Source organism: Vanacampus margaritifer, chromosome 2 (assembly GCF_051991255.1).
Source record: "Vanacampus margaritifer isolate UIUO_Vmar chromosome 2, RoL_Vmar_1.0, whole genome shotgun sequence".
NCBI lineage: Eukaryota > Metazoa > Chordata > Actinopteri > Syngnathiformes > Syngnathidae > Vanacampus > Vanacampus margaritifer.
Genome location: NC_135433.1, coordinates 29,362,559 through 29,388,599, shown reverse-complemented (window position 1 = coordinate 29,388,599; position 26,041 = coordinate 29,362,559). Strand labels below are relative to the sequence as shown.

Below are 26,041 nucleotides of genomic sequence, written 5' to 3'. Positions count from 1 at the left end.
TTCTGTTCCTATACCGGGTGGTAAGAGATGTTCTGATCCATCTTATCCGCTCCATTCATGGTGGCATCGTAGTCCAGAACCAGTGTCTTCTCCGTGATCAGACTGTACCCACTCCTCCGATGAATATGCATTGGACTCGTTGTCCAATTGAACGTCCGCCTGAGCGTGCTTGGTTGTGCTCCGCGTTTTCCGGCGTTAGCATCGCTAGCCGGTGAGGCTTTATGACGTGATCATAGCTGCCGCGTCAACGCTTCCAACCTCGGAGTCACCATCATCATCATCGTCGTCATCAATGTGCTCTTTAGCATTGGTCGATGCTTTTCGTCTTTGAAAAAAATGCTCAAGCGTGAGCTGCTTGCAACCGGTCGCCATTATGGCTTCCTCAGCCATTGTCCCCTCAACACTCTAGCTCCGCCTCACGTCTTCTACTGACGCCTACCCAATCTTGTCCAAAGAGAGTCATCGCTGCCATGTAGGGGCCAAAAATAGTCATTATACTAACTAGATCTGCTTGATACTTTCAGCACAGCTGGCCAAGGCTTTCCTCCACCCGTTTCCAAAAAAAAACAAAAAAAAACTTGGTGAACGTCTTTTAACGTCTTTGGCGCTCCTCCGTAGGATTTTACTAAACGTTATTTAACGTTTTTGGCAGTCAAAGAGTTAATATGAACTGCATTTTATTGCTAAACAAATCAGTTGCTATGCAGATTATTCTGGGGGGTCGGTAAGTCCTTAAAGGTGCTTTGTTTTTTACACACGGCTGCCACCTCTGGTCTAAAGCATAACTGTAGCCTCTGTGTTAAGCTCGTGCAGGGTGCTCGTGCAAATGCGTGCGTTTGAATAAACTCTTTATTTGATCAGTTTTCTTAGTCTGAGCTGGAGTTCGGGATGTGCTCGAAGTTGGCCTCTTGTTTATTTGTTGTTGTTTTTTTCAGTTTCCGTCCCAATTTTGTCGTACACTAACACTAAATGTCCACGGGGACAAGCATGACATCACCATCCACAACTCCACTCCCCACAACCTAGAAACTGTGGAGTGTTTGTCCTGAACCAAATACAACAACAATGCACTTTTAAAGCGATACAAGACTTATAACTCATTTTTCAGTATTGGATTAGGTATTGTGTAGAAAGAGTAAAAGTGCAAATACCTCTGGCATCTTATTCCCTGAGTTTTCTTTTAAACCGATTAAGTATCAAAATAAGAACATACCGTGGTGAACGCCATTATCCTGGTCACATTATCGTTATGACTTATCCCGTGCGTAAACGAAAGCCGCCTTAGTTCATTTCAATGGGAGTTTGCTGACATGATGATCCTAAAAATCCTCAGCACGTCAGGTTTCATGTCATTCCGTGTGGGGGTGGGGCGCTGGGGGGTTGCCTCTCCTAATGTGGGCAAAAGCATGCTTAGCACACAACATGTAGCTTGGCCTAGCAGAGTAAAAGTCACCCGGATGTTTACAGTCCAGGTTAGGGACCCTCCACAAATTACATTTGTCAGTGGTGACTTGACTGGTAATTTGAGCCTCTGTAACATGCAACTTGTAGACGGTCCCCAACTTCGACTCGCTATGAGCCAGCTAGCTGAATTAGTCGGCCACTTTCATCCGGCTTTCGCCTGTAAACAAATGTTTGGGGAGTCCTCCATGGCTGTACTGCTTTTGAAGAAGTGCTTCTTTGCTTTAGGGCATAATTCCACCTTTGATGTCCACCGTGGGACACAATAATTCCTTGTGAGTGGCTTTGTCATTTATGACAAAGCCGCTAATTCTAATGAGTTCATTCTAATTGTAATTCTATGCATGCGTGTTTTACGTACGCGACACGTCACGGTGATCACGTAACTGTCCAAAATGGGCGATGCTGTATAATGCATAATGCAAAAATACTGATAAAAAGTGCTATAAAATCATAATCGCTCAACATAAATTGACAATTTTTTCAGGGAAGAGTAGAATTTTTTCACAATTTCAATTTCACAGAATAGCTGGTTCGTTTTTTATATGTCTTGTATTCCTTGATTGAAAATAAAGACACAAATTTCTCTCTATACGCCTGTTGTGTAGACCGTCAGTACAAAGAATTAATCACAGTCCTGATGTGATGGCAAAGACAATTTGACAAGTCATTCAGGTCATCAAAAACACATGCACATAAACCCAATATTCCAAAAGTGCAACTATTGTATTATCGCTGAAGTATATGCTGTGCTTTGCTATTAGCCACTATAATAAACCACAAAAATCATTTTATATATTCATCCATGACATTCAAATGGCAGTGCCCCAAGGGACTTTGTGTTGGCTGTTTGGGATTGTCTTTATCTTCAGTCTGTTACAGATGACCTACATTTCTTGCTCCACCGGGAATTCATTTAGAAATACATGTACAACCACATTCACACATTCTTTAGCATCTTAACAGCACGCTGGAAACTGAGCTCTTTATAGATGAATGGACATGTTACTGTAAATGGTGCTTCAATGACCAGTGAACTGAAAGTACCCTTACTGGCCGAAAGCAAAAGTGAATTATTGCTACAGGACTTTTTCTCATTATGGTGTATTTTTATTTGTGGATTAATTCATTCATGCTTGAAAGTGTTGTTATAGTGATTAGTAAATGATTTGATTTGCTACATCCAGACATATTGGTAATTTATTTAACCGATCTCAAGCTGTAGGAATCATGTTTTAAAATGTGAAATTGTATGTTTAAGCACGTATTTACTGGATATTAACCGATTTGTAGCGACAATTATAACCAATCAAAGTGAGATTTAGGTTGAAGCTTTGCCACATGGCTTAAGAGACTACTTAACAAACGAGCCACTGCTGCTCCTATATAGTCTTCACTGAATCCCCACAGACAGTACTTAATTGTGAACTGCCTGGAGAGAACCCACAAAACCACAAGGAGAAAATCCTCTGGAGCATATAGCGTTGTTTCTTGATGACATTACATTTGGCCAATCTAAGAAAGCCGGGATTGCATAACAATTCAATCAAAGACTTTGAAAAGCAAAGAGGCTGTTTTTAAAGGCTTCAATTTCAGAGTTGACCAGTGAACCATTATACAATTGTGCTGATTCATTAAAAAAAAAAAAACATGGTCTGCCTTGACCTTGTCTAAAAGTCGCCTATTCTGCTGAAATTCTTGAGTTGTGACAAGCCTGTTTGGTCCTGGGAAAAGAAGAGTGAGAACAGAAGCATGTGGATGAAGGAAGCTTCTAAATTTAACAAATCTGCACAAAAAAGGGTTGTCACATTTAGCCCTCAGGCCCCCTTATGGCCAATACTCGCACATTGTTTAGTAACGCAGAAGCAGAAAAGAAAGAAACTCAAGACATCTGTGCCATCATTTGGGACGGATTAGAATTGTTATCCTCTTCAGACTGCAATTGTTTTTTGTTGTTGTTTTAAAAAACAAACGACTGTAATTACAGGCTTTGTAATTAATTCAGCTTGATTAATCACATTTTAATCATAGGGCATTATTTGCCCTATAAGTAAACAATATTAAGTTTAAATGGCTATATTATTTAACTCTGTAAAAATGCATTTAATTGCCTTTCAATACCCTACACTAGAAAAAGAAAAAGAAAATGTCCCTAGTCAGAGTTGAACAGAACAATGTTAAAGTGCTATTTTAGGACATTTCTTGTGTGTGTTTGTCCAATTTCGACGCACTACCAGTGCAAGAGAAGACGAGATACACCAGCGTGCTGTCGCAGCCCGTCTTTGGCAGTGCCGAAGTTGAGACCACGTTGGTCGGTGCAATGTTCACATCAAAGAGTCAGACTATGTATGGGCATTGGAAATTAGCCTTAACATGCACATTTTGCAACCAATTTTTACTTTATTGCTAACGTTACAGAACATACTATCAATACGGACTGTTTTCAAAAAATGGGACAAAAAAATAATCTTACTGTTGAAAGTTATTCCCACGTTATTTCATACATAACGTTTTTGTCTTCCCCCTTTGTCTTCTTCTATCATTTTCTTTTTTTTAATTGCAGTTTCATCTTGTATCACAACATATAAGAAAACTCCTCCCCCAGTGCCACCGCGAACCTCCACTTGCTCGACAGCCTCCAAACCGTATATCTCTATCACAGCACAGAGCAGCACAGAGTCTGCACAGGTAAGCAGCAGCAGTCTCAGTCTAATATGTCTCTCACCAAACAATCCATGTGGACTTGAATTTACTGCGTAGTAGGGATCATTGTCAGAGAATTAATGAGTTATGAGGTCTACCTGTTCTGGGCAAACATTAAGGACACAGCTTTATTATGAAGGCCCGGCAGATACCTTTAAAAGTGCATCTTTGTCTGACTCCATTTCCCTTTTTTTATTTAAAGCAAGTATTTGCATTAGGGGTGTCAAAATGAGTGCATTAATTTTAAGTTAATTTGTAGTTCCTTTAACACCACTATTTGTTTTTAATGCACTATTAGTGACGGTCTCTTACTTGGAATTAAAACTGGGGGAATTCCAGTCACAACGCAGCAGACACGTCCACGTCAAAATTTAGCAGTAATACATTTAATAATAATGCATATATTTGTGAAACTGGGGTCAAGTTGTAGTTTACCATTTAAAAAATGTGCAGAATTTCAAAAGTTACTTCATGTTAAAGATTAGATAGCTCTTAATATGAAAAGGAAAATGCACTGAGCTGTCACCAATGTCTTACAAATGCAATTATGCCATCTAGTGGCAGAAAAATGACATCAACACAAATCAAGATAACACTCGTTTCTTATACTTATACTACAGTACATATTTTTAATTTTAACTCAATTTGATGAATTATTCTGAAATTACTGTAGAGATGCAGCCATATTTCTATTAGTTTAACATTGTTTCCACTTTTATGATAAAAAGTATGAAAACTATTTTATTGTACATTTAGAACAGATATAAAATTTGAGTTAACTATTGAGGTCACGCAATTATGATTAAAAAAAATGGAATCACCCGACACCACTAATTTCTATACAATCAAAATGTTTTAATAGTCCAATCTCAAAATATAAAATGCTTCGTCATAACTTGAATGACAAAGGTGGAATGTGAAGGTGAGCACCCAACAACATTAGAATCTTTCTTAACTACATTTACCTGCAACAAGGCGTAGGGTGACGTTTGATTCTAGTACTTTGAACGCAAGTCTGCTTACCTCTTTTAAATGACCCAACAGATTCCGAGGCTTATTTACCGCAAATATTAGTCAAATTCCAAATTTGATGACCTTGGGGGAATCTATGGATCCATGTTCTTTCTATACAGCTCATTGTGTTCCAGTCACAGTCACTTTTTTGTCATCTGCTGCGTTAAACTGATCATTAATGCTCCAAACAAGTAAATAGTGGGTTTACAAAATAGCTCACAATAGGGTTTGCTATGTGCCCAAACTTGGCAAGGTCAAGTCATTTACTAACATGATGGATGGGGTTTCATTTTTTATTGTGTTGATGGGATGTTTTGGGGAAAAGAAACTTTTGCTTTTGCAAACCAACCAGGACGCATACATGGAAGAAGAGGGACCAAGAGGTGACATGACTATCCAGTCCGGGCTCAGTAACTCAACTGAAAGCATTGACAGCATGAAGGCTTTGACCGCTGCCATCGAGGCTGCCAATGCACAGGTGGGTTGCCCTCGTTGCTTATACAGATGTCTTTCTTGTTGTACAGTCTACACATTTTTTTAAATAGCAATTGATTGTTTCGTCCGCTGTAGATACATGGACCAGCCAGTCAGCATGTCAATAACACCACTGTGACAATCAACGCCCCTGCGCCCTCAGTCTTGAGCAGAGGTCGGATTGTTGAAGACCACCATGATGAGTATAGGAAAGAGGCACTCAGGAGGAGCAAATGTCTCTCCATAGGGATCCAGGTATTGAACACACACACTCACACACGCTTGATCTAATGAGCATACATTTTTTTGTGAAAATAATAATTTCGCAAAGATGCACAAAGGGTACACACTTCTTTGTTTACAATAGGCCAATTCATGATGATGATTTCTGGGTGGGATTTGGGGTACACTGCAGGTGGATGGACCAGAGGAAATTCTGGACCCAGAGGACCCATCTAAGTTCACCTCTGTTGGGGTGCAAGTGGAGGATGACAGACGGTGACTATTTGCTTCTTTATTCTAGTTGCACATCTGTTCATGTTTTATTTTGTAAAATTGATGCATGATTATTAGTCTCAGTCTGGTGAGTCACCTCCCATCTCATCAGATGAAATTGCTTCTGACTAATTTCAAACATTTCTTAGTCCGTCCGTCCGTCTTCTTACGCTTATCCGGGGTCGGGTCGCGGGGGCAGCAGCTTTAGCAGGGAAGACTTCCCTCTCCCCAGCCACTTCGGCCAGCTCATCCGACGGGACCCCAAGGCGTTCCCAGGACAGCCGAGAGACACAATTTGACTGACTTCTGACTGATTTCTTAGTTTCCTCAATATTTCATTTCTGGTATTAAGTCAGATGTGTTTTCAAAGCTAAAGCATTATAGTATTTGTTTACTTGTGTTATTTCTTTGCTGTTTGCTTGGTTTGCAAAATGTTAAATATTAATGACGAAAAATACTGATGTATTTTTTTGTATGTTTATCTTCATTACGTTTTCACTTTGCATAACAGAATATAAGAGAGTTCTCCAGTAAATACGACCACATAGGTCGTTTTGAAAAGGTGCGAAATTACGACCAAGTGTTAGGTATTTTAGTTTAGCGACCTCTATTGGCCATGTTAAATAGCGCAAAAATCCAAAAGCGAGATTTGAAGCTATTTGACTGATCTATTTGGCCAGTGGTTGTTTTAGTGTTGTCTACATGTTTTGTTAATGTTGACTACATGTTTTCTTGCGGTCTACAACCTCACTGTGCCTTTCCCTAACCTCAACCATCAGTATCCCGTGTAGTGTACAACCTCACTGAAACGTCACCCTAACCCCAACCATTAGTCCGTGACTGCGAATTGACATACATTTGTACAGTAAAAAAACAAAACACTATTGACCTCACTAGTCTAAACATGGCATTCTTAATATTAGATTTATAGAGTTATGCAGCAAAATCCAGGCGTTTTTATCCTTCCCAGGGGGTGGCCATTTTGCCACTTGCTGTCAATGAAGATGACATCACAGTTGCTCAAAGCTCAGACAAAGACCAGTCACTGCTCACCTGTTTTCTGAAGCCGAGTTGTGATTGGTTGTTACCTGAGACCTGAGCAACTGTGATGTCATTTTCACTTGCAAAATGACCACCTTCTGATATTGATAAAAACTGCTGGATTTATAACTCATATTCCACGAACGCAATATTAACCAAAATACCGTGTTTACTAGTGGGGCTGCATAGAATATATTATTGTCTAGAATTTAATTTTATTTTTATTTTTTTTTGGGGGGGGGGGGTGACTTTACTAAAACCTTTACAGGTGAACTTAATTTGACCTTCTGTTCCTGTCCAGCTGATCGTTGTTTCAGTACTTTTTGCACAACTTTATGTCCTCTAACGAGAAGCTGAACAGCTAATTTGGTGTTTTAGCTATGAATCAACAAATAATTTATTTGGTTGGTTTTGAATTGTGTGAACTGTTCACATTTTGACGTCAGAGGACAAGATGCCATTGCAAAGTTCCAAGCAGGATGCTCTCAGAGGAAGTGGCCTGACTGGCCACTGAGGTTAGCATCACACTGTCATCAACAGGTTGAAAAAGTGTTAGAGAGACTGGGAGTATCACAGAAAGGCATAGAAGTGGACGCCCTTGGAAATATTTGGGTTGATTCAAAAACGTCCTCAATGTTCACCTCCTTGTTCGAGAACATTGAGTTATGCATAAAGTTCGGAAATTTTAAACAGTTGGTCAGGTGCATTCATTTTCACCTGAAAAGGTTGTAGTGCGTTTACGTTTTAGCCTGAAATTTCACCTGAAAGCAAAATCTTTTTATGAGTATTGTATTATCCTATACAAGAAATGGTGCTACTAGTAGTCATTGATGCAGATGAGAGAGCCATTAGTTAATCTGCGTCTACCACTAGAGATTGAATGAATGCTGTTTGCTTTTGTCCGTTGGTCAGGTATCGTCGCTTCCAACGCTCCAACAGTGTGACAGCAGCAGTACAAGTAAGATACACTGATCACACATTTCAGATTTATTGTGCAGAACATACTCAGTTATTTACTGAAAAACTTGCCTATGCACTTTTTTGGGATTCATTCTCAGATGGTCTCAGATGCCACAAGATGGCGCCAAAGAAAGCCCTGTCTAATCAAAAAGTAGAACTACAGTGGAACCTCGGAGTTTGAACGTCTCGGAACTGGTACAAATCGGACTTCAACCAAAAAATTTGAGTAAAAAATGCCTCGGAGTTTGAACTCATTTTCGGAGATCAAACGCCCATGCAAAGCAAGCTAAGCCAAACGTACCTTGAAAACGGGTAGCCGAGTAAAGCCGAGCGAAGACGAGCAATGCCGAATGCTCACGTTGCGGTAGTTGAGACGTTGCACTACTCATTTCCAGTCAGATCCTGAATACTTCTGAAGGTGCTCCATACTCGCGAGTGCATTTTGAGTTTTCCACAACAATTTTCTTTGCCATGGGCCCAAAGAAAGACAACAGTGTAAGTGGCAGCAAAGAAAAACATACAGTGCTACGAACCACAGTGGAATTAGGAAGGAGATTATCGCGCCGTTGTAACTACTGTGACTACTTCTGTAAATACTGGCACGAGGACCCCCCTGAGCTGTTCAACAATGTGCCTGCCGTCAAACAACGCACACAAGGACCGCTTAGTAGTCTAACAATATGCCCAATGTAAAATACACAAACTCAGCACTGAACTAAAGGTAGCATTAACATAGCATTTATCATCCACTGATGCCATCACGCCACAACAAAAAAGGTAAGGTTGTTTTTATTGTTTAAATACTGTACAGGGTGTAAATGTAAAAAACATAAATATAAATTAAAATAGGAATTTTCTGTTTTTGGAGTTTGGGAACGGATTAATTGCATTTACATTATTTCCTATGGGAAAAAATGTTTCGGAGGTTGAACAATTCGGACATTGAACACTTCGCAGGAACTAATTATGTTCAAACTCCGAGTTACCACTTGTACTTCATCTTCGTGCCAAGAAACTACTGAAGTGACACTCAATTTGCATTTTTTTCTAAATCAAAACATCAGTTTGAAAGGATATTAAACTGTTTGGTGACCATAGTTTGTGATATATTCACGGTTTAAACATAAACATATTGTTTGGTCGTTTGTTTGTTTTTCAGTTATTTTTAGCCGAGCTCTGTCCCTATCCCCCACAAATAGTGGGGAATTGTTGCCCTTCGCCAAATACCCAGTATGTGACCTCCAAAGGATTTATTCACATTGTGTAACATTCTTTTTGGAACACTTGCCATTGTTTTTTTTTTTGTCTTATTATTTTTATTTTTAAATTGGTCATACTTCACGCCACAATCCATCTTGGTGTGACAAGCTTTTAACCTAGTGTGCTCTCATATGTATATTTCATATTCTGAGGAGAATGTTTTATGGGTTTTGCTGTGAACTACATGCTCACTAATGAATAATTAATACATAAAAGGCACTTTATGTTTTCACAAAGCAATGCAATGTGGACTCTTAGAAAAGCTGCAGTACATATGTTCATGGTCAGCTGAGATCTACAAGTTTTGAGCACTTAAAGGCAAGAACAATACGGAAAAGTCAAATTTTAATATTGGGTAATGTATACCAGGGCAGCACGGTGGCTGACTGGTTAGCACGTCCGCCTCCCAGTGCAGAGGATGTGAGATCGAGTCCGGGCTTCGGCCTTCCTGGGTGGAGTTTGCATGTTCTCCCCGTGCTTGCGTGGGTTTTCACCGGGTACTCTGGTTTCCTCCCACATTCCAAAAACATGCATGGCAGGTTAATTGAACACTCCAAATTGTCCCTAGGTGTGAATGTGAGTGTGGTTGTTCGTCTCTGTGTGCCCTGCGATTGGCTGGCAACCAGTTCAGGGTGTACCCCGCCTACTGCCCGAAGCCAGCTGGGATAGGCTCCAGCACCACCGCGACCCTAGTGAGGAAAAGCGGCCAAGAAAATGGATGGATGGTAATGTATACCAGTGACAAAGCACTTTTTGTTTACGTTACAAAAAAAATCTCATGGCAGAACAGCAAACAAGTATGTCACAAATGGTGGATACATGTTATTTTATTGTTTTGCCTATTACTAAATGTTGCTGGCTTCATTATTTGAGCACAGATACTGTATATTTAGATTAAACAAACAATTGTTGGACAAAATAACTGAAATTGGATAATTTCAAATAATAACAATGGTCCTGCTGTTTATTGCAGTGATTGTCAAGCACTGTGATCTGTATATATATATATATATAGATAGATAGATAGATAGAGGGAGAGAGAGAGAGAGAGAGAAAAAGAGAGAGATAGTATGGATGCACCGATATGAAAATGTTTGGCCCAAAACCGAAACGCTGAGAAAGAAAAAAGAAGCCAATTTTTACTATCATTGCATTCTTCTTTTCCTTTCGGGTCGCCACAGCGAATCAGTTGCCTCCATCTAACCCTGTCCTTCATGTCTTCTTTAACTACATCCATAAACCTCCTCTTTGGTCTTTCTCTAGACCTCCTGCCTGGCATTTGGAAACTCAGCATCCTTCTGTCAATATACTCACTATCCCTCCTCTGGACATGTCCAACCCATCTCAATGGTTCATTGCATTTATTATAATTATTAAAATTATTATTATGAAATATTTATTTAGCACTGGCATTTTAACCCAGCACAATATAAATTGAAATGTGCCCACACTGCAGACATGTTGGCTAATCGTACATTAAACACCAAACAAGGGTTGAGCATTTTCTGGCGGTGCGATTGCAATTTATAGTCAATGTGGTTCGTACAGGCGGGCACGGATGCGTGCCGCGGGACAAGGTGCAGGGCACTTAAAATCCGCACATTCACATATCCACCAACGTTGAAAAATTAATTTAATACATTTGTTCGCACCAGCTAATCGACTTCGGGAACAGACTGCAAAGTCACACTTGGCGTCCTGTACAGGTCTGTCGCCACCCGGAGATAACGGTTAGTGTTTCTGTGTTTAAAACTGTTGATAGCAATAGTGCTAGCATTAGCCAAAATATTTAGTACGGCCACCGAGGGGCTCTTATAAAGGGAAGGCGCTGCGGGAGAAGGAGTGGCCCACCTGTACTGCATTACACGGCAGCTCTGTCTATTTTCGACCCACTTAAATGTTGTACACCAAGCGACGCCCCTCTCCTCCGGTGTGCGCAATGACCCCGGGAGCTGCTGCGACCGTCCGGTGCAAACTCACACCGCGTTCGCTGTTTAATTCAAACAGACGCTTGCAGAGGTTTTTGGGTTGCGTCACCACAACATCCTTTTTCGGCCATATTCTTTCGGCTTTAATATTATTTATGGTGTCCGAATATTTGGTGCATCACTAATGACAGATATATATATATATATATATATATATATATATACAGTGGTACCTTGGCTCACAAACTTAATTGGTTCCCACAGAGAGTATGTGAGCCGAAAAGTTCGTCTTCCAAACAAGTATTTCCCATAGGAAACCATTGAAATGAGAATAATCCGTTCCCAGGTCCCCATAAAACACAATTTTCTACTAAAAAAGCCTTAAAACTACACAAAATATACCTTATTTTATGTATAATAAATGTGCTATTGTATTGTAATTAAAGAAATACACTGTACTGTATAATAAAGTGTTTTTATTTGCAAAACTTGCAACTTGCCTTTGTGATGGTACAGTAGTTGAAGGCTTGATGGAATGGAGTGGGAGGAGGAGGGAGGGAGGGAGTTACTGTTTGGAAGGAGACTCCTCCGGTGTGGCTTCTCTTCTTTGCTTCTTAGGAGACTCTTTATCCTTGTTGCTGACTAAAAACCTCTTAATTGACACCTGTTGCTTTCTGAGTTGTAAGGTCTTACGAAACTGAGGCATCACATTATCATTCATCATGTTGATGATTCTCATAGCCACAGTCTTTTCTGAATGGTACTGTTCGACAAAATCCTGCACATAACTCCACTTTGCTAACATGGTCTTGATGCTCTCACTTGATGCTGACAAACGCGCACCTCGTTCGTGTTTGTCGATGATCTCCTTCTTCTGCTCGACCGTAATTTTCTTCAATGTCTTCTTAGGCTTAACACTAGCCTTTTGTGGGGTCTTTTTCGGTCCCATGGTAGCAAAAGTACACTCCAAAAGTACTCCAAAATGATCCAAAATGTCTACCGAACACAAACCACGTCCGCACTCAAACAAAGGGGGCGACGAACTGGGACGCCGTGAGCGTGCGTCAGCTTCTCGTGATTTCTCGTGTCGCGAGATTTGGTTCGTCCGCCGAAAACTAGTTCGTCAGCCGAGACAAAATGCTCGCGAATTTAATGTTCGTGAGGCGAAAAGTTCGTGAGCTGAAGCGTTCGTGAGCCGAGGTACCACTGTATATATATATATGCATACACACACACACACACACACACAGTATGTGACATGTTTGGTGTGCCATGAGTTATAAAAAAAGAAAAAAAGAAAATTGGATTTATGTAGCGCTTTTCTTTTCTACACAATGCCAATTTTTGTGCATTCTCAAGCAGGAAGACAGTGGGACTACTACCACTACTGCTAATACTGCCACTACTACTACTACTACTACTACTACTCCTACTACTACACTAGTTGGGTCAAAAGTAACCCAATTATGGATAAAAAATGGAGCGATCCACTTTATGGGTCAATTTGATTGAACTTTCTGAGTTTTTTTTATACAAAATCACCCAATTTTTTGACCCAAGTAAAGTATCTGACCAATATTTATGAGTTGTTTTACATTAAGAGACCCATTTCTTGACTCAAAGTTGGGTCAAATAGACCCAAGTAGCGGATCGGTCCATTTTTGACCCATAGTTAGGTTATTTTTGACCCAACTGTTTTTAGAGTGTACTACTACTACTACTACTACTACTACTATTTTGACATGACTTGATTTTCATCCATTCTAATAGCCGCATAATATCTTGGATATTCTTGAATAGTATGAACACATCCTACCCTTCCGCCACATACAATGAGTGAAATTGTGATTTGCTTGCCTCAACTAGGCAGATCTGGACTTGCCGGGCCTGCTTGACACTCCTCTCGACTCTTCTGACACGGACTTGGAAGTCCTGTCATCTGGCGTCTTTTCTCGTCAATACTCCCGCGATGCTGCCTCCTCAACCGTCAGCATCCAGGGCTCAGGGAACCACTACCACGCCTGTGCCTCTGATGAGTATGAGGATGTGGGCTTTGATCCATCCATTCTTCCCCCTCCAGACCCTTGGATAGATAGTGTCAGTGATGAGCCACCAGATATCAGCTACAACAGCTCAGCTATCTTAGATGTAAGTGCCAAATAATGTGTATATTGATATCCATACCTTGATTTTAAAATGCCTCAAGGTTTTAGAAGATCAAGATTGTGAAGAAAAAAAAAATTAGGAATGCTCGATACCACTTTTTTTTATACCAGTAAACTCTTGAATAGTCACCTGATACCGATAGTTTCAATACCACTTTTGATGCATAAAATTGAGGTAGGGGTTTAATATACGGTAAAGATTTCCTCGCGGCACTGGAAATGTGCTGTATGTCTGGCAGGCGGTGCAGAGGACAGTGTGTCAGCGAGACGGCCGATGGTTCCTAAAGCTGCTGCAGGCTGAGACTGACCGCATGGAGGGCTGGTGTCGACAGATGGAGATGGACCAACAACGGAATGACCTTCCTGAGGATGGTATGTCTTTGATAGGGACTGTGTCTTCCGAGCCTGCAGTTCTGATGAAGCAGATTATTAGGCACACACATAAATGAAGTTTTTGTCCCTCTTTTGTTTTTTTTGCCATGCATGCATACTTGCAGAAATTGCTACCAGATGGGTTTGGATTTGATTTGAAATGAGAAAATAATCGTATTTTTTGTTGTTGTTTTTAATAATCGGGTCTTGGTTTTACGATAACTGGTGTTTTCTGTTATCTGCTGTTGGTGAATTCCCTATGTGCTCATCATGTCTGTCTGTCTACTTGATTTCATCTGTTTCTGCTCCTTTTGTGTCAGCCAATCAGCTCTCTCCACACTCTTTTACACTCTTACTTGACGATACCTGCCACTTTACCGAATGATTCTCTAGCAGAAGCCCGGTGAGAAGCAAACGGCGCCATCTTATATGCCTTTGCTCACCGTCAGTCTGACGACCTGGCTACACCCTCTTCCTTTCTGTCCCCTCAATCAATGTTTTCAAGTCTTCACAATGTTTTGTTTTTGTTCCTCAGTGTACTTTTCCTTCAACTACACTATTTTACGAGACTTCGATTATTCAGATTTTGAAGATTTAAGTTACCTCTCAACGTTAAATTCTGTGGTTATGGAGGCGTAGCAAGCAATTTTGTGAGGGTACTTAGGGGTGAGGGCTTCACTTATTAGAGTCGTTGGAACAGTTATATAGCATAGCAAGGGTCCACTGGGAGTTGTTTGGTGTCTTTCGACCCTGAATTGTTTTTGTCAGTGTTGTTTTTAAATCAGGTACGACTGCACATATAAGTCATACTATTTTCCAGCCTTTTGGTACATCTGGAGATCTGCTGTGTGATTGTCCTTAATTCATCCATTCTGTGACATTTAAGTAGATAACATTTATCAGCATCGATGTGCAATTTCTAAAGGGAATTGCAAGTTCTAGTTTGTTTTGTCCTTAAGCAACCTCATGCTGCAATGGCGCTTTATAAACAACTCTGCGGCTCATTTGGGAGTGTGATTACTTTTTGCAGGCTAAAAATGTATTGATTACTTCAAACTCATTTGGGTTAAATCCAATAGTTTGTGCTGTATTACAGTATTTTCCTATTGGTTTTGTGTTTCATGGTATATACTTTTCTGTTTCTGTGGTTGGAGTTCTGGGCAAGATGAGGGGTGCCGTAGGAAGTGCTCAGCTGTTGATGTCCCAAAAGTTTCAGCAGTTCAGGGAACTGTGTGAGGAGAACTTGGTGAGTGATCATCTTTATTCATTTTTCAAACACAATTACTCACTACTCTTGGTGTACAAATTCCAATTGCTACTAGAGTGCCAGATTATGTGATAAATCAAAAAGAAAGCCAAAAAAAGAAACACACACACTCGTTTGATAAATTGACAATGAATAGCAGGATTTTTCTTCAGCATATAGTGCTGTCAGGAAAAGAATACATAAAACGTCAAAGACAGTGAGAGGAAATAGAGAAAATTGACAAGTGCCAATGTGTGAATCTTTTGTCCATCCATCCATTTCTTCGACTGCGCTTATCCCCATTACGGTCTTCCTCTCTTTAGACTTTCCTCTTTGACCTCCGTCTCCACCTTTCCTAGAACCCCCATGCCCACCCTCGACCTGTAGCCTCTGATCTGGCTGGTTTCTGGGACATGCTTCAGTTGTCCATTGAGAACATTAGCCTCAAGTTTGATGAGCTTCACCAACTCCGAGCCAACAACTGGAGACCCCTAGACCCACCTGAGAGAAAGGTACACAAACACACCCATGGCAGGCAAGATAGTGTCATGTCTATGGAAATAATAGCGACCAGCCACAAGATTATGAGCATTTACACAATTAAAAATAATGACATCTATCACAAGATTCAGCAAAATGCTACCTTTACAAAGATGACTAAAAGTATAGTTCAACACAATTAATATGACGAGCTGTTGATCTTTCACTGTAGGCAGGTTGATTTTTTTTCTCCATACATGCTTTGCTGTAGTCTTATACTATAGGCAAAACGCTGGTTCAGTTGTTTTTCACTCCACAGTGCTGACTCATCAAGCTTTTTGAGGCTTAGTCAAGTGTTTTTACCATAATGGCGCTGGTTCTTTTTGTGTTCTATATGTGTTGGAGTTTGCCTATAAAGACCTTCAAGGTGTAGTGCTGTATTCCAGTGATTCCAGTGTCTGACTCAAATTTTGCTGCAAGACTTATGTAGCCTTTCGCGTGTCTCAGGGATCGGATGGCAGCAGCTAATTAAATGAATACAGCGTTCCCCATCTATTCACAATTTGCTACAGGCAAATTCACCTATTGTCAGATATTTAAGTATGCTTTGTTATTTACTAGAAAATGGCCTGTTTGCTGTTGATGTGCCCTTTCTGAAATGCCGTAAGATGCCACAAGATACAGAAGCCCTAAATCTTTGGCTATAAGACAAGTAGTTATTTGGCACCATCTTGTGGCATCAATTGGCAATTCGTGAAATGTGGCAGGTGTGGGTCAGTAGCAACCCTGAAGTTGTGGGTTCGATTCCAGGACATTGTGACCATATCATTGAGCAAGATATTGAACCCCCAATGGTTCCTGATGCTGCGTCATCAGTAGGTGACTGAATACAGACGCTCCCCAATTTACGAACGAGTTACGTTCCGAGCGATCGTTCGTAAGGTGAATTTGTTCGTAAGTTGCTTCAGTGCTATATTTTGTATTATAATTTATGTTTAAAGAGAATACGTACAGTACTGTACTACGTATGTTAGAGAGAGAGAGCGAGAGACACACACAGTATGTACATGTACGTAATAAGATAAATAAAATGAAGTTTAACTTACTTTTGGAAGATGTACTCGATGCTTAAGGAGAGGAGGAGGAGGAAGAGGAGGATTTTATATCATGAGAGGTTCTTCGTCGTCGCTGGAATGGGCTTCAAAAGTTACTTCCTCCTCCGTAACTTCAATGTAGGAAGAAGTTGAGGGTCGCGGAGAAGAAGATGAGGGTTGATGAGTATCTTCCTTGGAGGATTTACTAGAAACTGGCCGAAAGAAGCGATCTAACGACGATTGCACAGTTTTCTTCTTTTTTCATCATAAATGATGCGGTAGCACTGTATGGCATCATTCAATTGATTTGCAACCTTTGTGCAACGTTCAATATTTGGGTCTTGCTGCTCGAAGAGTGCGATGGCTTTATCTATGAGCGACAGGCGTTTCTTCTTCTTCCTCCTCCTCGACACGTTGCTGAGCCTCCAATGCTGGGTGAGCTCTCACAGCGCCAAGCGTCGGTATTAGCGGCGGAAAGAAGCACTACAGTACTCGGAAAAAGGTGTGCAATAAAAAATCTAACTTACAGCATCTCTTTCCGTACATTTTTTGACATGCGCGCATGCGTGCAGACATGTTCGTATGTACCGTTGTTCGTAACACGAATGTTCGTAAGTAGGGGAGTGTCTATAGTCAAAATGTAAAGCATTTTGAGGGCCTTGTAAGGTGGAAAAGCGCTATAGAAATTGACCATGTGTCCTGGGATTATAATTGTAAGTGTACCCAGTTCTACTATGCCTGCGCTTTGGCTCATGAGCAGTTTGTGCCTGCTGACTAACCAGTAACATTATCAAGCAAGCACTAAGTAATTCGACCCCCACACTCTCTTGTACCTGACGAATCTGGGTGGGCAGGCAGCTGAAGCACAACCACACTCACCGTCAAGTCGTCAGCCTCCAATGCTGGAATGGAGAATGGCTGATCATTGCATGTGACTTGGTGCAAGAGCATCGTGCTTGGGCAACTTGACTTGGGCAACCATGCAGGCCATGAGCACCATAATAACAACAAATCTATTATAAATCTTTTGAAGGAGGGTTGTTAGTTATTCATGTTTAATCACAATTTGCAGTACGGCTTGGTCCATAGCCTCTGAAAATAGTGGGTGATCACTGTACATTGGGAAACAAACATCAACATCATTCATGGTATGAGTGAGAGTTCAAGAAAGCATTCGTAGCAGGCAAACCCAAGAAATGACTGAACTAAAGATCTTAGCCCAGAATCTGGTACTAGGCTATTTGTCATGTTTCCAGATGATGATGATAATAATGCTAACATAATATAGTGGTGCTTTGAGATCTAGGTGACCTGGCTTGTAGATTTTTGTCCGATTATTGTTTTAAAAAAATATATATTATTTTTTTGTCTTGTTTTGTTATTTTGTTATGTTTTTATATATATATATTTTTATTTTTTTTTGTTTTCATTTTATTTTTTTATATATTTTTTATTATTATTTATTTTATTTTTTATTTTTTGCTTTTACTTGACGTGGCAATGAACTCAACTCTCACCTAAAAAGCAGCACATGCAATGTCCATTGAATTGAAGCAAAAAGCTGAACTGTTTAATTCTTCACGTTACATTCTATTATGTTATGATTAGTGCGGTCAAAGTTAAAGACATCTTCATAACATTAAATGTAGAAAGAATTAACACATAACGGGTGCTCTTTAAATTTGCCATTTTAATCAAGTGATTAATCGTGATTAATCAAAATTCTAAAGTGTAATTAATCTGATTAGAAAATGTAATCGTTTGACAGGATATTTGTACTAAATGCAATATGATAGAATGCCAATTCTTTTGTGTAGCAAAAATTTTGGGGAGAAATGAGTGTTTAGAGTTACAAGCCTGGTCGCAGATCAAATATCCGTGGAACTCAAAGCACCACATACTGTAGTTAACATTTGTATAGCATCTTTCAAAAGGCCCATTGAAGCTTGGGCAGGAACAACAATGATACAAACAACTCGATGTTCGATCTAGTAAGTACAGTGAACAGTTTGAATATTAGTTGTGTTGAACTATTTAAATTTTGTTTCGTTGGTTAATTTCAAACAGTTTTAAGTTAGTAGGTGTTGCATATAATTAAAATTTACTAACCCTGAATAATTTTGATCACAAAATAAAGTAGAGTAGATTTAATGACTAATTGAATACTTCCATCATCTTCACATGAACATACAGTAGGCATGCTATCGTCTCCACTAACCATGCAAACTCATCATCCACAATGATAACTGATCTGCAAGCTGTTGGTTATCATTTCATGTGTTATGAGTCAAGCCATAGCATTTTCTGCTACTTTCTGAAATAGTACATTGATTTTCTGTCAAATAAGCATGAAAATATATAAGTCAAATGTGACTGATTCAGACCATTTTTCGCATTTGGTAATATTTCCATGACTACAAGCTAGGCTAAGCTAATACACCAAAACCTTCTCTACTTGCGTTCAAGATTTCACAAAATACTTGGAGCGGATTATGGACAATTAAGACGCTACATGTGCATGTTAGTTATAGGCTACTATAGATATATATTTTAAGATCATTAACTAAAAACGTTTAAAGTTTTGTTTTCGTTGCAGCTTTAATGCCATCATTGCATTCTCTGTTTTTTGAATGTGTTGCTCCTTCTCAGCAGTATCTGATGTGGCTTTTCCTCATGCTCACTTTTGACTCTAATGGCTTCCTCATTTGCTCTCATGGCCTTTTTTTTGTTTCTTGTGCTTCTTTGTGTTGACAGTGAAGGCGCTTGCAAACAGCCACGCATCAATCACCACAAGAAACACCACAAGGCCTTAACCTCTCTGGGCCCTTCTTGATCCATCATGTCTGTCCATCCATCCATTATTTAACCACAATTCTCTCTGCTTTTCCCTCCTTTCTTTTGACACCCACCTCTGCCTCACCATGTGTGGCTTTCTGTTATGCGCCTTTGGCAGTTAGTGTCAAGGTCAATGGAAACAGGAGGGTTTGACTTCTTTTTTTTTTTTTTATAAATGTATTTTACGACCACGGAAACTTGACTGAGAAGCTATATCATGTCAGTATTAGGTTTTACTTCTATTGTTATATAGATTATCATAAAGAATAAGTGAACGAGATAATAGGGCAAAGTTAGCTGAACATTTCCATAATATTTGATTTCATGTTGGTCGAAATATAGCCAGGTTTAAAAATCTCAGTGTAATTGGACCCAACATGAAGAAATAAACAACAACACTGCAGTAAATAAGGGAATATCAATATCAATGTCATGTTACAAGAATTTTGGATGGGGTAAATTAAATCAGAGAAAATAGTCACTGTCCTAATAAAGCTCCTGCCTTTTTTTATAAACAGGTGTCATAATGCACAGTGCAGTCGCCCCCCCCCCAAAAAAAAATTATATTCCTGCCTAAAAAAACAAAAATCACTTAAAATTAAAAACAGTAGTATAGTATATTTACGTGTTATTCAAAAACAATTCCTAAAATGCATATTTAAATAATTGTAAGACATTAACATTATGCACAGCTTGAATATTACCACTGCGCTTTAAATATAGCCCAATAAAACTGTATTTAAATAACGTTTGAATTCAAATGTGTCGCATATCATTTCAAATTGTACTTTGTAAACGTTTAAAAAATAACACCTCTACATGCAAATGTATCGTTCAAGGAAGTAAAATACAAGTGAACTGGACTTTGGCTGTGATTGTTTTGAGTACCACTAGAGGGAGGTCATGTACCACCAGTGGCTGAGCCGTATATAGAGAGAGTTTGGCCAACTCGCTTTCAGCAGGGTAACAAGATGGCGTTCATATGTCACGTGACACCACTGTGATTGGTCAACTGCTGGTCACATGACATGGACGCCATGTTGTTACCCTGCTAAAACCGAGTTGGCCAAACCCTCTCTAGATACGGCTCTGACCAGTGGTACTGTACCACGATAAACAATGGCTGACTTGTGTACGGCGGAAAAAAACAAGTTTAAGATCAATATTTAAGAGCAATAATGATACTTTTTACTTAAAAGCATAACACAAGTTTTCCTATCATTTTTTTTAAAAAAGGGGAAGTAAGGTAAGGTAAGGTAAATTCCACTGATTGTCACACCCAACTAAGTGGGGGCGAAATTCGTTCTCCGCATTTGACCCATCCCCTGAGGGAGCGGTGAGCAGCAAGCATATATGTGACCTCACTATTCTAAACATGACTTTCTGATTAATATTACATTTGCGGAATATGAGTTATGAAGCAAAATTCAGCCATTTTTCCTCCATCTCAGGGGGTGGCCATTTTGCCACTTGCTGTCAACTAAAGGTGACATCAATGTTTGCTCAGGGCTCAGGCAACGGCCAATCACAGCTCAGATTCAGGAAACAGGTGAGCTGTGATTGGTCATTGCCTGAGCCCTGAGCAACATTGACATCACCTTTAGTCGACAGCAAGTGGCAAAATGGCCGCACCCTGAGATGGATGCAAATGGCTGGATTTTGCTGCTTAGCTCATATTCCACTAACACAAAACAAATCAGAATACCATAATTATACTAGTGGGACTGCATAGAACATCGTTATTGTCCCCCCCCCCCAAAAAAAAAGGTTAATCAAACTTTGCTTGGTTTCCACTCTCATTTAGAATCATACCATTATCTGACATTATTTAGATGAATAAAGGTGGAGCAGAAAACTATGATTCCAAAATGGCAACGATTCAGTTTGTTGGAAAAACAAACAAACATCCAAATCCATGGCACTCGCATGTTCTCAGCACCCTTCACAAGTAGCGCATGTGTATTTCTTTGAAATGTTCTTCCCTCCCCTCCCTACCGCCCTCTCCCACCAGGAGAGACGGCTTCCACCTCCAGTACCAAAAAAGCCACCCAAGGCCCCTCTCCACCACCCGCCTCTGGTCAGAGATCGCTCATTGGAGAGTTCGGAGAAACAGCGACAGGAGGCCAGGAAGCGCCTGATGGCCGCCAAGAGAGCTGCATCTGTGCGACAAAACTCTGCCACCGAGAGCGCTGACAGCATTGAGATCTACATCCCTGAGGCGCAGACCAGGCTATGAGGACATACAGTACCGACAGCATACACAACATTGCACATTGTTTACATCTTACTGTCAGTTGTCAAGTATGAAGGCAGCAGTTTATTAACTCATTCACTGACAATGACGGCTGTAGACGTCAAAAATTCCTTTGAACTATTTCTCATAGTTTCGTATTTTTTTCCCACTTTTGTCATATCTGTTCTAAATGTACAATAAAAAAAATTATAGGTTTTCATACTCTTGTTAACAAAAGTGGGGGGAAAATGTAATCGAAAACTAATAGAAATAGTTCAAATGATTTTTTGATGTTTATAGCCGTCAATGGCAGTTAATGAGTTAAGATATATCCAAACCTTAACAATGCTACTACTCCAAGGCCCCAAGTGTGATTTTTTCTTCTTCTGTAAAGCCATGGCAGATATGCTACACTGGTGATGAAATGTACAACGTCGATAATAATTACAATAGCTTAGTCCCACTGAAGGGAAGGACTGTGGTAAAGGTGATGTTGGTTCTTTGTATTGAAATCATGTTTGTACTCTACTACAATTATTTTCCATTACTTTATGTTGTGATCAGGACAAAATTTCCATCCAGTTCTACAGTAATGTACTAATTGCTGTGTGAGAAAGGATGGCTTAAGTCGCCTATTGATCGCTGACTTGCTGCTAGTATGTCTGAAGCTAGCACAACCCCCAACAGTACCTTCAGTACAGTATAAGCCTTTGCTTTTCTTGTTTGGAGAGTCTCATAATGTGCCAAACTAGTCGCCAATCATACACTCAACACTCAGCCCTGTTTTTAACACTTAACCACTTAACATTTGTTTAACATTGTGCTTATGTGGGAACCGCTCATGTGACACGCTCCACAATGTCAGTAGGATTAAAGGAGATATGTTATACGCATTTTTTTCTATTTAAAACTGTACTTAAATTGTATGTTAAATAATTCTAAATTGAATGTCCAACAAAGCTCAATGCAGCTCTGCTTACCTTTTTTTTGCAGTTACATCACAGTGGGCCAAAATTCCAAAGGGTTTGTTTAGGGACACATTTCACAAAATAACGAGATGAAACAGTCCATTTTTTTACAAGTCTCCTTTATGTTTTTCTTTATTGGAAAACGATAATTATCAAGCTATCTACAAATGGAATTATTACAAATTGTTGTTGTCACCAGAGCCTGTAAACATCTCTTGCAAAATTCTCTCCCTCTCCAGACAAAATACACTTCAAGCAGTATTATGAGCTGAAAAAAGCTCAGAGATGTAAGAGGCATCATTAAGCTTGAAATTCTAATATTGAATAGACAGACCGAAGCGGAATTTCAATCAGTCTTGTTTTGTAATTTTATGCTAACCAAAGATGTAATCACATCAGTATAAACTTGCGACGACAGTCATAAAAAGTTTCAAACTGCCAAAAATGGGGTTTTAACCTGGCAAGACTTGCGTCAGTGTTGTGGCTCTTCAGTTTATAGTGGAGTTTGATCAAGATTGGTGAACAATCATCCCCTCTGTGATTCTTGCATATTGCACATAATCAGAGCTCACTAAATTGTGTCTGTTAGTGAAAAGAGAAGACACATTTTTTTCTTAGTGTTTGTTGACATCTTAGATAGAGTATTCTCTTGAATCTATGAACTATTATCTCAGTCTACAACATATTCTCAAGACGAGTTAATAATAAATCCCAATTTCAGCATCATATTTTGTGCATCTCGTGAAAATGCACAAAATGGTGATAACCCTAATCCCCCACTTCCAAACAAAACAGCAAATGCTTGATTATCTAAAGAATAAAGATGATCTTGAACGTCTACCTGCTAATGTAGCGAGCAGATAAGCCAACAAGCTATTTTTTAAATAATACTACTATAATACATACTGCCCCTTACAGGTCAGACCAGGTACTACGTCACACTATTGGTTTGAGAGACAAGACTGGAATGTTGGAGAGATTAAGATGTGTGATGGGCTTCCAATTATACATCAATGTAGACCAGTTACAGCGCACACAGACATTTTTTTATTGATGTGTGGAGTCTCACACTTTAAAAATCTGTTAAAAATTAATGTGTGTGTACACCAAGCTTGGGAGTGATAATATTCAACAGTATGAATGTGTTGGTTTTCAATAATTCACAATATAGCTTTTAGTGTGTATCCTGCAAACTTGCATTCTTAGATTCATTTGAGAAGTCATGGAAGTGAGCTCAATGCTTTTATTCTTGCTGTAGACTGAACAAAAATGGGGTTTTCATCACAAATGAGTATGTATATGTGACTAGAGAAAAACAGATTTTAATATCCAGGTCGAGTATATAAATCATCATCTAGTAGATAAGAAGATGGGAATTTTTAACATGAGCAAAAGTATTGGAACAGAAAGAGTTCAAATAGATTAATGACTTCATATTTAGTTTAAAATGTTTTGCCTGCATTAAGTGTGACCAAGTGTAATCATCAAACTTTCAGCCTCATTCAGTTGTTATTGTTTGGGGGGGTTACTCCCGTCAGTGGCCTCGTTAGCAGGTAAAATGCATGCTTGATAAGGTTTGTGTCTGGAGATGGACTTGGCCAGTCTAAAACCTTCCATTTATTTCCTCTCATGAGCTCCTTTCTTATTTTAGCAGCATATTTTGGTTCAGATCCTTCCTTTCTTGACGCTTGAATCACCCCGTGACTTTGGTAAAGGTTAATCGTTGGCATATAAGGCCATAAACGTTTTCCTATAGATTTTTTTTTTTAATCAAATTTTCTGTACAATTTCCGACAGTTTTTTATCTTTTTATTTTTATTTATTTTATTTTTTTTGCTGCGGCCTTCTTTACATTTCTTTTGTTTCTGTTATGGATCGCTTCTTCTTTCCCTTCTACTTTTTTTTTTTTTTTTTTTTTGCAACATATTGTACGGTGTCCTTGAGTGCTAAGAAAGGCACCTCTAAATATAATGCAATATTATTATTATTATTATTATTGTGAACTGCTGGCACTGATTTAAATCTCAATTCACAATTGCCCATTTTCACCCTTAGAAAGTTTTCTCTGGCTTTCATGTTGGTTACACCTCTAATAAACACAGGCAAAACTCAAGTCTGAAACTGAGCATTGTTCAATACTATTTGTTGCTTGAATAGAATGTAATAGGATATACAGAGAATTGGCCAATAAAACACGTCCATCTATCACGTTCCAATATTTTTGCTCACCCGAAAAATGAGCAGATTCAAATAAAGGTTTCTATCATCTTAACAGCGTGTAAGATCCAGATATAAAAGCTGAAATGTGAATTTCTTGTCTGAAATTAACATGTTGATGTCAAACCAAATATTCTCAGTCTGCAGCAAAAATAAATGAATTGGCCTTACAGTTTTGATCTGTAAATGAAACTGTATTACAACAGGTTCATATTTGGATTTATTTATTTTTTTGCACTATATATTTTTTTCCAGATTATTTAAAGGAAATTGTGATAAAACATTTTGATGTTTTGTTTGTTGTGTTTTTTCCCCTTCTGTATGGTTTTGTACGGCTACATCTCCATAATTCACAACATTTTATAAAATAATCCCATATTTGCCCCGAGTTGAGCATTGCCATATGTCAATATAATATTAGCTGTGTGCTGTATTTACCTGACTTGGCCCTGCAAGGTGTGAACAACAAAACAATAATAATCATTTTTAAAAGTGTGGTTTGTTCAAAGATGTGAAGACTAAAGTTTTCAATAATGAACACACAACCATCAGAAAATAATTCAAAATGAAACCTGATTTGTCTTTTCTTAATCTAATTGCTGAGTTTATTTAATATTAAACCAAAATAATTTGTGTTAGTTTCATTGAGCACCTCTGATTTCTCCGGTGATATTGTATATTGTCTGTGATGATGCTATTCATGGACATGCCAAAATGTTTCACAACACTCCCAGAGCAGATTTCTGGTGATTAACAGTATAAATATTAGACACTGTACTACAGATTCTTGTATGATTATGGTGGTGATGTGTGATTTTTAATAAAAGTATGTATTTATTTTGTAATCTGTAAAAATGTGCTATATGTTAGGCGGGTGGGGGGGGGGGGGGGGGGGTTAATTTTGTACAGCATCTTATTACCTCTGTGTTGAAATGACAATGTCGGTGAGCCATATTCAATGTGAAAGACATGTCAAAAGAAAGGGCCATATAAATGCAAATATGTTTTTTTATTCCTGTTATATTTTTGTTGTTGATTTCAACAAGTCTTTTGTTTGTTTGTTTTCATTTTTAGGCAAATGTGTCTTAAGCGTTC

General features: G+C 39.1%; 1 protein-coding gene across 7 annotated transcripts in view; it reads left to right on the top strand.

Annotated features, from left to right (window-relative positions):
- The window catches only part of dlgap1a (discs, large (Drosophila) homolog-associated protein 1a), a 70,529-nt gene extending 45,883 nt beyond the window's left edge, over positions 1–24,646 (top strand). For 4 of the 7 annotated variants that reach the window (XM_077556929.1, XM_077556926.1, XM_077556925.1 and 1 more), the window contains exons 6-15: positions 4,025–4,149; positions 5,531–5,656; positions 5,749–5,907; positions 6,068–6,150; positions 8,101–8,146; positions 13,203–13,484; positions 13,741–13,873; positions 15,022–15,119; positions 15,479–15,631; positions 21,540–24,646. In XM_077556929.1, coding sequence (XP_077413055.1) covers positions 4,025–4,149; positions 5,531–5,656; positions 5,749–5,907; positions 6,068–6,150; positions 8,101–8,146; positions 13,203–13,484; positions 13,741–13,873; positions 15,022–15,119; positions 15,479–15,631; positions 21,540–21,764 — 1,430 coding nt within the window. In that variant the 3' untranslated portion in view covers positions 21,765–24,646. Of the gene's footprint in view, positions 1–4,024; positions 4,150–5,530; positions 5,657–5,748; positions 5,908–6,067; positions 6,151–8,100; positions 8,147–13,202; positions 13,485–13,740; positions 13,874–13,998; positions 14,982–15,021; positions 15,120–15,478; positions 15,632–19,447; positions 21,001–21,539 lie in introns of those variants that run through there. The other 3 variants (XM_077556923.1, XM_077556927.1, XM_077556928.1) reach the window with 3 other exon arrangements.
- The last annotated feature ends 1,395 nt before the right edge of the window (positions 24,647–26,041 follow it).